This window comes from Uranotaenia lowii, chromosome 1 (assembly GCF_029784155.1).
Source record: "Uranotaenia lowii strain MFRU-FL chromosome 1, ASM2978415v1, whole genome shotgun sequence".
NCBI lineage: Eukaryota > Metazoa > Arthropoda > Insecta > Diptera > Culicidae > Uranotaenia > Uranotaenia lowii.
The window spans coordinates 12,263,447-12,276,512 of record NC_073691.1 but is presented as its reverse complement, the minus strand read 5'-3'; the positions used below and the strand labels follow the sequence as shown (position 1 = coordinate 12,276,512).

At 36.8% G+C, this 13,066-nt stretch overlaps 1 protein-coding gene across 11 annotated transcripts in view; it reads left to right on the top strand.

The window, feature by feature from the left end:
- Positions 1-13,066, top strand: part of LOC129750010 (uncharacterized) — a 97,832-nt gene that overhangs the window by 70,446 nt on the left and 14,320 nt on the right. For 5 of the 11 annotated variants that reach the window (XM_055745257.1, XM_055745240.1, XM_055745245.1 and 2 more), the window contains one exon: positions 10,238-10,868. In XM_055745257.1, the coding sequence (XP_055601232.1) occupies positions 10,255-10,868 (614 nt within the window). In that variant the 5' untranslated portion in view covers positions 10,238-10,254. Of the gene's footprint in view, positions 1-2,260; positions 3,997-10,237; positions 10,869-13,066 lie in introns of those variants that run through there. The other 6 variants (XM_055745207.1, XM_055745221.1, XM_055745214.1 and 3 more) reach the window with 3 other exon arrangements.

Sequence of the window (13,066 nt, the reverse complement as noted above, 5' to 3'; positions counted from 1 at the left end):
CGCACGAACGTGGCGAACCCACGGCCTCCGCTACGCAGAAGGTATTGCCTTATCTTTGTAACTTCAAACCGTGGGGTCGGACGCACTCTACTCGACAGCCCCCCGTCGATGGGGTCAGTCTACTCCGACCGTTGTCCGGTCTTCTTTATCCTCCTTGGCTGGCAACCCTAGGATTTTTGGCTCGCGGATTTTCCTGCCCGTTGTGTGCCAGATCGAGAGCAGCTTGTCCTGGACTCGCGCCTGTCACGGCACACGTACGGGACTTGGAACGCTACGACTCGGATGTTTCCCGACGGTGACGACATCCTACACCGACTCGAGAGGCTCGCCCGGCATCGAGAGCCTCTCTACCCGTGGGTATCCCCCGACAGTGGTTAACCCTCTTCCTTCGAGGTCCGCTACGAGGAAGGTAAAGTCTTATCCCCGCAGTTTCCCCCTTAGGAAGCAGCACTACTCGGATACCCCCCGACATTGGGGTATCCTACGCACGCAGAAGATGATGCCTTATCTTTGTAGCTTCGATCAAGGGATCGGACGCACACTACTCGGATGCTCCCCGTCGATGGAGTCATCCTACACCGTTCGCGGACTGCCGTTGGTTCCAGCTCCTCTGCAGGGCAGTCATGATCCGGGTGAACCCATCGCTGACCGCATGCCAAGTGTTGAAATCCGCACTCATCCTCTGTACAACGTTGTCTGCTGTCGTATCGGGCCCACAGGCGGCAAATATGGAAGTACGTACCGCCGCAAACCTCGGACAGACAAACACCACATGCTCGGGTGTTTCCTCTGCATCCACACAATCTGGGCAATATGGCGAAGCCACGAGTCCAAACCGGTAGTGGTACTTCATGAAGCATTCATGACCAGTCAGGAATTGCGTCATATAGAAGTCCACTTCATCGTGCCTTCTTCCGATTTAGCTCCCGATGTGCGGAATCAGACGATGGGTCCACCTTCCTCTCGTTGAGCTGTCCCACAGCTGCTGCCAGTTGGACATCAGTCCTCATTGGCGAGATCTCGTACGCTGAGCGTGTCTTTATTGTCATAGCAGTAGACATCCTCCTCTAGCAAAACCGAGATGGGCATGACACCCGCCACTACACAGGCGGCTTCGGACGACATGGTCCGGTATCCGCTGATAACCCGCAGGTTCAACCGCCGCTGAACGCTGCTAAGTCGCAGCGGTTACAGTTTCTTCCCAGGGCCTGTTTCCGTACCGCAAGATTGATGTGGTCACACTTGCCAGGATCTTCCTTTTACTACTTTGGATTGCCGAGGAGTTCGACATGCATCCAGCTTTCCACTGCCTGGATAGCTGTCGTGGCCAGTAGCTCAACCTCCGCTGTTGAGGAGCCTCTCGCCAAGAGGACTACATCATCCGCAAATCCTACAAGTTCAGCTCCCGATGGGAGGCTCGTTCGTAGGAGTTCGTCGTAAGTGATGTTCCACAGAATCGGGCCAAGTATTGACCCCTGTGGAACACCCGCCGAGACCTCTTGTGTTCGCAAACCCTCGCCGGTCATATACTGCAGTTGGCGATTGTGGAACTAACTTTCCACAAGCCTATACAGATATGCTGGGATCCTCATTTGGATGATCGCAATCGCTGTCCAACTGACACTGTTGAAGGCGTTCTTAACATCCAGAGTGACCACCGCGCAAAAGCGGAGCCCTCTCCTCTTGGTTAACCTGGCTCTGTCCGCTACCTCGATGACCGAGCGGATGGCATCTACAGTACTGCGTCCTCTACGGAAACCAAACTGTTTTCCCGAGAGTCCGCCCTCGCTTTCAGTGTATCTCTGAAGTCGGTTCTGAATCACCTTCTCCAGGACCTTACCCGCTGTATCCAGTAGACAGATCAGCCGATACGCCGATGGGACTTGACCTGTCGCAAGTCGCAAGTAGTGATCCAAATTGACTTTGCTGCTATCTACTTAAAGCTAACTGTGAAAATAATCTAGAAAAGTGAAAAGATCCTTCGTCTCAAAGAAGTTTATAAAAAAAAGAAACTTGTTTTAAATATTTTAGATTACTGAAGGAATAATGACTGTTGATCTTATTGTTACACTTTTTTTTAACTTTTTAAAATTTGATTTTTCAAACTGGAAAATCAAACTGCACTAAATTTTCAAATATTTTGCATTGATAGACTTCACTTCATATGGGTTGAAATGCGCTTTGCTGGCATTAACTTTGGTCTACTAGTCGTTCCTAGTTGAGATAAAAGGTGTCCATTTAGTGTTATTGTTTTATTGCTCCTTGCAATAAACAAAAAGAAAACGACACTAACTTGTTATCACTCGTCACTTAAATTCCATTGAATCGGTACATACAAAGTCTACCTGCATTCCTAATCTTTATATAGGTTAATCATCGTTTGGGGCGCCTTCGCTTTTGCCTAACCGTTGTTATGACACATTTCCAGTAGGTATTTTGCTCTTATCGGAAAACGGGCGGGCTACTCACCTTTCGCCTTAAAAACGATAAAAAGTTTCTTAAGCCATTCAACCCGAGATAATGTTGCATCCAACACCCAAGTAGGTAAGATAAATGCAAAACGGTGCATTTGTTTTTTGCTTCCCCCTTTTTTCGCTTTCTTATCGGCCGAGCTGGTTCTTTTCAATTATAAAGATAAAAAACAACATGATTCACAATTTATTCAGACAACGGAAGCACTACTAGCAGCCGCTTTGAAACTGAAAAAGGGTAGGTTGGAATCATGTAACTAATATAATTAATAATTTGCCGTCGTCGACGGTGAAAGTAAAACGCATCGATTACTGGAGCTTACCGTACACAAGTTTACAAGACTTTGATGCAAATTCAAGTGTCCTCTTGTGGGAAGTAACCTCTACAGGTGCAGTTAACCCCCTGTTTTTCGCGAACAAATGAGATTGCACTGATTTTAGGTAGACATTTTTAAGTGTTTGTGCGGTGTAGTTGGTTAACGCTGGTTTACGGAATCGATTGTTGGGGTTTCAAATCCCGTAAAATTCAGTAATTTTTTTGTTTTCTATTTTAAAGTTTTATTTGTAGCTACATTTCTGTAGCCGAGAGGTTCAACTGTAAAAACTCGATACAGTCGAGTTCCCCGTTCCGTTATCAGCGAAACGATTCGTTCTACTGTTGTTGATGATTACTGTTTGTTGGGTTGGGTCATTCGGGGAGACTCGAAAGTGTGTGTGTTCGCCTTTTTATGTTTGAACATGCCTTATCTGGTCGCACATTCCTCCTTTGAACCGTCTTTTTTTGCCTTCTTATGCTTGTTATGCTTCACTTTGACGAAACTGTATGGCAGTTGCAGCGATACTCAATCGAAAGTGGCCGATGTGTGTTTAATCGTCGTCTGTAGACTTTAGGTTGTGGTTTTTCCTCAGATTTGCGCAGAGAGTGTGACGAAAAAAAACTGTGTTAGTGGAAGATAACTTCAAGCAAATATGGAACAATTTTCAAAACTATGATGAAGTGATATAAGTGACCTTATCAGTGGATTACAAATGAAGAAGCCGCATTTTGGAAAGGATCCGGCAAAACGCTCAAGTATCCCATAAATGCTCCTGTGTCTGTTTGTGTTCCTGTGGAAGATCCTGAGAAACATGTCAACAATCTCGGCAACCATCCAGCAGGAGCAACAGCTGGAACTGCTCCGGCTTCAGTTGCTGGAACATCAGCGGCGCAAACTGCGCCATCTACAGAAAATGCAACAGCAACAACAAACTCAAAGAACACAGCAGTGTAATCAGAATGTTGATGTGAAACAGAATCAACAAATTCATTATCAAAAACTACGAAAACTATGTCGCGATAAGCAGTCGGTGAAGGAAAACTTTCTGCTGCACAAGTTTCTGTTCGGTGGAGCTGGAATAAGTGTGAACGACGTCGATCCTTTGATGGAGGAACAACAAATTAGTGGCATTGTGACCAGGATTCATGGTGGAAAAATTGGTGCTACAACTGTTGATAAAACCATGAATGGCAACGGTAACGATAAAGGTATAGTTAAGGGCTTTCGAACTAGCAACCTTCCCTAATAGAAATGACTGTGCCACACAAGATTATTCCAAAAACTATACTAACTCCTTCCAAACAACTAATACTACCTTGTAAACCTAATTGCGTACTTTTAAAGTTTCATATTGGCTGAATAAAAGATCTTTTAGGGAATCACTAACTAATTCACTTAAAGGCACTCAAAATCAAACTTTTGAACATAAAAAGATACAAAGGCGACTTTTAAGTGCGTTCTACGTGACTTCTTAATGAAGATTTTGAGCTAATAACACTTTTAACGAACTCTTTCATGAACATTTCAAAGCTTTCAAAGAGTACCTACTTAATCATTAATCAACGGTTATTCTCAAAACACCTTAACACCAATTGAAGCAAGTGGGAGAAAAATCTATATTTAGAGGAAACAAACAACTGTCAATGAGGCCTTTCCTCCGATCAAGCCATTATATGTTTCTCACATAGTGCGATCGAAAGTGATTGATTAGCGGGTGATACACAACCCATTTCGAGGTGGTGGCGGATCTATTTTAAGGAAGGATTTCGGACTTTGGACCCGCCATAAAACAAACTGGTAGGTACACATCCCAAATCAGTTTGTTTCAGCCGGATTGTTTGATTGATTTCCAAGATTTGGCTCGATTTCGTTCGAGGATTGCAATGCACTTTCTTTGGTGCCAATTCAGATCTTTTTCATGCTTTGTTGAGGCATTATTTTCTCAATTTTGAACCGAAGAATAAATTGCAAAAAAAAATATAATTCCGACGTTTCGACTGTATATTTTTTGACATTTTCAAGGAAGTTGCATAATTTTTTTTAAATTTTACCATATTTTATAAATTGTTAAATTCTGAAATTTATAAATGAAAAGATAAGAACAAAAACCAAAACACAACCGAAGTAACTGAAGTTTCTAAACCTAAGAATAAAGAAAAAAAAATTACAGCAACAAATTTAGCTAAATCACTTTTGCTCCAGTTCAGTTGCCCGCGAATTGACTTTCATTAGTTAGAAGAGGGGAAGCATATAAATTTTTCATGTGTTTTTGCCACTAACCCACAGGCCAGCAACCAGCCAGTTCGTGAATTGGCGATGTTTATTTGAACCGAGCGCAGCAATATAATTAGTTTCATGACTTCATGAGTTGGTGGTTGAAGTGTTTCTTACTTCTGGTTCACTGAGATTGCGGCACAAAGAAAAATGTACATATATGTGTATCGAAGTCACTATCTCGGGAGCAGCTTGAAGCTTCCGATGTGTTCAACAGGCATCGGAAAATTAATAAACCAGATTTATGAATTATTGCACTTGATGTTGGCTTGTTACTTCTTGTAGAGTTTTTTTTTCTTTATCTGTAATCCAATTGAAAATCGACTTTCTGTAAAGCTGTAGAACACTTTTAGAAACATTTGGATGACTAGCGAAAAATCAACAAAATTTCTACACCCAAAATTCAGCCTCTGTGCCAATGGCGTGTAGTCAATTTCATAGCATCATTGGTACAAGAAGATAACGCGACCGGCACTGATTCGATTTGCGCCCACCGGCATTAAGCCCCAGCGCAACCGAATTGCGTATGTCTGAATGAAACAAAATAAAAACGTTTTCGCGTCCCTCCCCATCGCATCACAAGCCGAAGAAGGATGGAAATAAATACCGGCCAACACCAGGCAGCCAGCGAACCGAGCACTGTGCGTGTGAATGTAGCAAAAGCAACAACAAAAACATCCTTCGAATTCAATCAACCGGCAAACACGGCTAAGCTGTGCGTGTGTATGTAGCAAAAGCAACAACAAAAACATTCCTTCAATTTACCGGCAAACAACACCGGCCAAGCTGCCCGGCTTTAGCAGCTGTGTATATGTAGCGTGTGTATGTAATAGCAGGCAGTAAGCAAAGCACAGTTCTCATTCAATGGGTTTCCCGTTCCTTCACTCCCGTTCCCTTTCCCGTTTCCATCGCAAGACAAAGGAATGCATTGAAAGGAGGCCAAACGCCGGGAAGCCGCCGTTGTACGTTTTTTGTGATTGATCGGTAACAGAAAGCCTATGACAAATATACCTCGTCCTGCATGAAGCTCGAATAGTACACTGGTTAGAATGTCGGACTGGCAAGACGATACAATTGGTGATGTGAGTTCGATTCTCACTACAGCGCTGTGGTTTTAATTTTTATTTTCTTGTTTCTGGGATGAATTATCCAATAGGAAGGAAATCCCATAAAATGTTTTTCTTGTTACGCTTGAATGTAGTGGTCATCATTTTGATTGGGAGCCGAGTCCTTATGCCAGTTACGGTTTTTCAAACATACCGTCTTCGGCACAGTGCACATTTCAGCGCATTATCGGCACAGAGATTTGCTAAATAGGCATTGGATTTTTGCAACCTCTTCTATGGGTGTAAAGACCAAAAAAGAAGAAAACAATAGGAAAGACGAAAATGACGGTAATTTTTTTTCATTCCTTTTTTCTGGGATTTTAACGCTTTCGCGTTAATAATGGAAAAGTATTAAAATGACAAAAAATACAAAAATAACAGAAACACATGACGACAAAAATAACAAAAATAACAGACATGACAAATAGGAAAAAATAGAAAAATTACAAAATCCAAAATTTGAAGATACAAATCACAAAACTCAAAAAATCTTAAAAATTACAAAAATTACAAATATGACAAAAATGACACTAATCACAAAAATAACAAGAATGCCAAAAATTACAGAGCTGGCAAAAACGACAAAAATGACAAATGACGAAAATCTAAAATTTACGTTTACTAGAAATGGCAAAAATGACGAGAATGCCAGGAATGGGAAAAATTTTAAGTTTGAAGAAAATGACAAAATGCTAAAAACGGCAAAAATATTTCAAATGAAAAATTTGAGGAAAATTAAAAAAATGGAAAAAATGACTGTAACTAAAAATAATAGAAAGGCGTAATGACAAAAATTACAAACATGACAAAAAAAAAAAAACAATCAAAAATCAAAAATGACATAATCCAAAACTAAAAGATAAAAATGACAAACATCATAAAAACCACAAAAATTACAAAAACTACAAATATGCCAAAAATGACACTTATCACAAAAATGACAAGAATGCACTAAATGACAGAGTTGGCAAAAAGGATAAAAATGACAAAAGCGGAAAAAGGACAAAAATGACAAAAATGACAAAAAAGACAAAAAAGGAAAAAATGACAAAAATGTCAAAAACGACAAAAATGATAAAAAATGACAAAAATGACAAAAATGACAAAAATGACCCAAATGACAAAAATGACAAAAATGACAAAAATGACAAAAATGACAAAAATGACAAAAATAACAAAAATGACAAAAATCACAAAAATGATATAAATGACAAAAATGACAAAAATGACAAAAATCACAAAAATGACAAAAATTACAAAAATGATATAAATGACAAAAATGACAAAATTGACAAAAATGACAAAAATGAGAAAAAATGAGAAAAATGAGAAAAATGAGAAAAATGAAAAAAATCACAAAAATTACAAAAATGACAAAAATGACAAAAATGACAAAAATGACAAAAATGACTAAAATGACTAAATTGACAAAAATGACTAAAATGACTAAAATGACATAAATGACAAAAATCACAAAAGTGACGAAAATCACAAAAATCACAAAAATTACAAAAATGATATATATGACAAAAATGACAAAAATTACACAAATGACAAAAATGACAAAAATGACGAAAATGACATAAATCACAAAAATGGCAAAAATGACATGAATAACAAAAATGACAAAAATGACAAAAATGATATAAATGACAAAAATGACAAAAATTACAAAAATTAAAAAAATCACAAAAATTACAAAAATGATATAAATGACAAAAATGACAAAAATGACAAAAATTTCAAAAATGACAAAAATAACAAAAATGACAAAAATGACAAAAATGACAAAAATGACAAAAATGACAAAAATGACAAAAATGAAAAAAAATACAAAAATGACAAAAATGACAAAAATGACAAAAATGACAAAAATGACAAAAATGACAAAAATGACAAAAATGACAAAAATGACAAAAATGACTAAAATGACTAAAATGACTAAAATGACTAAAATGACAAAAAGGACTTAATTGACTAAAATGACAAAAATGACAAAAATGACTTAAATGACAAAAATGACAAAAATGACAAAAATGACAAAAATGACAAAAATGACAAAAATGACAAAAATGACAAAAATGACAAAAATGACAAAAATGACAAAAATGAGTAAAATGACAAAAATGACAGAAATGACAAAAATGACAAAAATGACAAAAATGACAAAAATGACAAAAATGACAAAAATGACAAAAATGACAAAAATGACAAAAATTACAAAAATTACAAAAATGACAAAAATCACAAAAAGTCACAAAAATGACAAAAATCACAAAAGTCACAAAAATGACGAAAATTATTAAAAACACAGAAATGACAAAAATGACAAAAATGACATAAATGATATAAATGACAAAAATGACAAAAATGACAAAAATGACAAAAAAGGATAAAAATGACAGAATTTGTTTTTTGTCCTAGTATCATTTTCGTTATTTCGAACATTTTTGTCATTCTGATCATTTCTGTATTATTCGTCGTTTTTTTAGGCTTTATTTTTGACATTTTACCAGCATTATGGTATTCGTGTCTAGCTTAATTCTTTTTTGGTTTTGGTCATTTCTGATAGTTTTGTCATTTATGTTTATTCTGATAATTTCTGGAGTTTTTTGTTGTTTTTATCATCTTTGTTATTTTTACAATTTCTTTTTAATATTTGTCACTTTCTCAGTCTTACAGTATTTAAAAATTTTAATTTTTTTTAGTCATTTTGGTATTTAAATCATTTTTGTATTAATTTTTTTTATAATTTTTAATTTTTTTGTTATTTGTTTAAATTTTATCACTTCTGTAAATTCAGTATTTTTTGTTATTCAGGAGAGTTTTGTCATTAAAAAAAAACAACTTTTTGCATACATTTTCGTTTTATTTTTCAGTTTTTTGTTAACTGAAGTCCTTCACTACTTGTTCCATTTTTCAAAGAAAGTTACCATTGTTGTTTTTAGGTCGTAGTTTTTTCGAATTACTCATCCCTATCTGCATATGAAAAGCAACGGAATGATTGTTTTTTTTTATTTTTTTTTGCAACTGTCCATATTTATACCTCCAATGAACAAAAACAGTAAGTACAGGATAACACAACATCATTCGTGTACCTGAAAAATTATGACGGATGATTGACAGCACCAGTGACTACAGACGACAGTTAAGTGTTGCCCCCAGAAAGATCGCGTGTTGTTAATATTTTTTCATTGCGCTTTGCGAGAAGTTGATGTTTTGCAAAAATATCTACACCTGCAAGGTGCTCTGTAGCTCTGTCCACTTTTATTTGATCTCTTTGGATTTTGATTGGATGAATATTTTAAAAGTGCTGTTTTGGAACCCACTCGCTTATTTCTACATTTTTGTGAAATTATCTAGGCTCCAAATTTGGGTTTTTTCTTTCAATTTTGTATCGGTTTCTATTCGAATAGAAACTCAAACTGGTACCGTTTGGTCTTTGTTCACGGCTCCCTCAATAGGAACCGAAGCGAACGGACGTCATTTAAACGATGAACGATGACTGATCCCTCCCCGATTGAACGAGGGCGCATCGTGGGTGGATCATCGGAAAGTGTGACCAACAACGATGAAAAAAAAACTAAACCATTCACCGAGCTGCCGCTGTTGTTAATGGGATGTGGGTGGGCAGGGACGGGAAAAAATGAACTCCAACAAATCAGATTTTGTTTTGTGTACGCTTAGCCGTTGTTTCTCGATCGACGGGTACTTGGAGACTGTTACTTAGTTCGTGGCGACCTCCCGAGATGACGGGCAAGAATTCTGGCAGACCGGGAAAAATTGGGAATCGACACTCCCAAAATAAAGGTTTTTTTTTTATTTTTCTTAAACATTGTTGTGGCCGGGATTCTGTAACGCACCACCCGTAGTCAGTCCGTGGTCTTGCGAAATCCAGGTGAAATAACATTAATCAATCACTGTCGCAGCCGGAGGTAGAATCCGGTACGCAGCAGATCGTATTTGAATCCCGCCCGGGGAATGTTTGTAAACTAGTGCAGGAATTTCGAGAACCACTTTCCGCGCCCATTAATCTTAGATTTCCCATTTTTCTTTCCTCCCATTGCAGACGGTAAATTTCTTCGTATGTCAGAGCACCCAAACATCGAAAGTGCCGAGAAGCCAGCCAGCAAGTTTGTGTTGTCGCATCCTCAGAATCACCATCAGTACCTCTTGAGTCCTCATCCATCGCCGGTCCACCGGAGTAGCGGTAGTCATCGACGGCAACCTCTGCAGCTAGCGGCCAGTCACAACACAAACTTTTGGACCTCGGGCAACAACCAACCAGGGAACGGAAATGGGCTTCTACTTCCCGGAAACGGAACGGGTCCGACGGCAGGAGACGCAGTATCAGGTCCGCAGCTTCCGCTAAACGAGAACAATCTTAAATCCAACGTACAGATTGTTCTGGACAACATCAATCGGAATTACTATGCCCTGCGGGAGCAACTCGTACTAAACAATCAAAACGGAAATAACAATAACAACAACGTCATCAACAACAAACTACTACAGCAACGTTTAAGCGGTAAACAGCAACAACAACAACAGTCCACCATCAACGGTCCGAAAATGGCCAGTCCCGATTCCGACACCAACTGTAACCCGTACTGTCCGGCGCCGCCCCTGAGCTGTTCGATTGCGTCCTCCCAGGACTTTAGCCATGACTATTCGGACTACCAGTGGTTCATGGATTATGGGTAAGTGAACATTTTTTTTTAACCATTTCCACGTCTGTAGACTTTTGTGAGAACGAACATAAACACTAGGGGACCTTGTTAACTTCCCTGAGGGGCACCGGTTGAAATCGCCTCACTTTCGATAGTCAGTTAAGGGGAATTTTCAATTTGTAGTAATGCAGTACGAGATAACCTTCCTAACATAACCTGCCTCACATTTCAAATATAAAAATCAAAAAGTTGCCACCAAATTTCAAATACATGAAAGAAGGACTACCTTAGGAGTTCCATCAGTTGGATCCACTTAAAAAAAATGGTATTAGAATCATAAATTTAAAAGTATTAAACACGAACACAGTACTCGATTTTAAAAAATGAGATGTCAGACAACTCCTGAAGTAGGTAATACATTTAAAATAGGCAGCTAAAATATTTGCAGAAGAATTTGCAAGTATCTGCAATAGTTACCACATTTGATAATCGGGGCATCAGATATCGACAATAAAAAAAGAGGAAAATGGATATTGGAAATCAGGAATCAGTTATTGAAATCAGATAACAATACACAACAAAAAATCCTCGTCGTAACATATCCAAAACCGAGTATTCAAAATTAAAAGATTACACATTCACATTTATCAAAAATTAAAATTCTTAATACGAGAACATCTCAGTAAAAAGTGAAAAATGAAACCATACTATGAAACAAAATAATAAGAATGAAATCTAAAATCAGTAACTGGAAGTCTGTATTTCAGAATTAGAAATTCATTTAAATTTTTATATAGAATCTAATCATTGTTGAAAGTTGAGAAATCTCGAAAAGATAATGAAATCATGAATAAACAGAATGTTGCATCATAAATGCATCACAGAATAAAATTAAGGTAAACATCAAATATCAAAGCATAAAAGCCGTCAAAAGAAATAAAAAAATACCAACTCTTCGGAAATTATTATCAATCGAAATGAAAATTACACGCCCAAAATATAAAAATTCGTTTAAAAATTTTGTTTTTGGAACTTGGAATTGAAAAATTAGTGTCGAAAGAAAAAATAAAAGAAAAAAATTAAAAAAATAAACAAAAAAAAACACAAATAAATAAAAAAAACACTCACAAAAAAAATAAAAAAACACAAAAAAATAAAAAAACACAAAAAAATAAAAAAACACAAAAAAATAAAAAAACACAAAAAAATAAAAAAACACAAAAAAATAAAAAAACACAAAAAAATAAAAAAACACAAAAAAATAAAAAAACACAAAAAAATAAAAAAACACAAAAAAACAAAAATACACAAAAAATACTAAAATACTCAAAATAAAAAAAAAATACACGAAAAAAACAAAAAAAAAACAAAAATACAAAAAAAAAAACTCACAATAAAGTAAAAAACGCAAAAATTAAAGGGAATTTAGAAAAATAATCCAAAACAAACATATCAAAACAATGAAAAAAAAACCTTTTTTTTAAACCCGAAATTTTAGAAAAAACACAAAAAATTTAAAAAAGCACAAGAAACCCACAAAAAATGCACATACAAAAAAAACATACACACAAAACAAACATACACACAAAACAAACACACACACAAAACAAACACACACAAAATATTAAAAGAAACATAATAAATAAAAAAAAAGTAAAATACAAAAAAATTAAAAAACACAAAAATTTAAAAAATATATCAAAAAAACACATACATAAATACAGAGCATAAATTTTTCAAACATCATAGTTGACGTGGTTGCTGATTTTCCTTCACCATCACGTTTTAGATCTCATTTGACTACCAGTCATGCTTCAAGGGACTGAAAATGCTTGACTATCGTCATGGATTTCTGTTCACGTGACGATGTTATTTTTCAAACGACGGTCGTCAAGCAAGATGACGGCGTTGGTTGAAAGCATTTGTGTATGATTCGAAAAATTTCGAGTATATTGCTTGTTTGACTAATTGCCAGTATCGAGGACAAATGAAATTCAGATTTAAATAATACTACTAAACATTTTGAAAGGCTAAATAATAAGCATAAATAAAAGAAGGATCGTACAGCCGCAAGGTCGATTTGTCCTTTTTAGTCCCTACGGAGTTCTCCTCGGTCGAGATAGTTGATGTTTGGTTCGATTTTATCCCGGGCCTTGACTACCCTGAACTGATCTCCAAAAACGGAAACTTAGTTGAAAACGTTTCCATTCCATTGTATGTCTATCTGA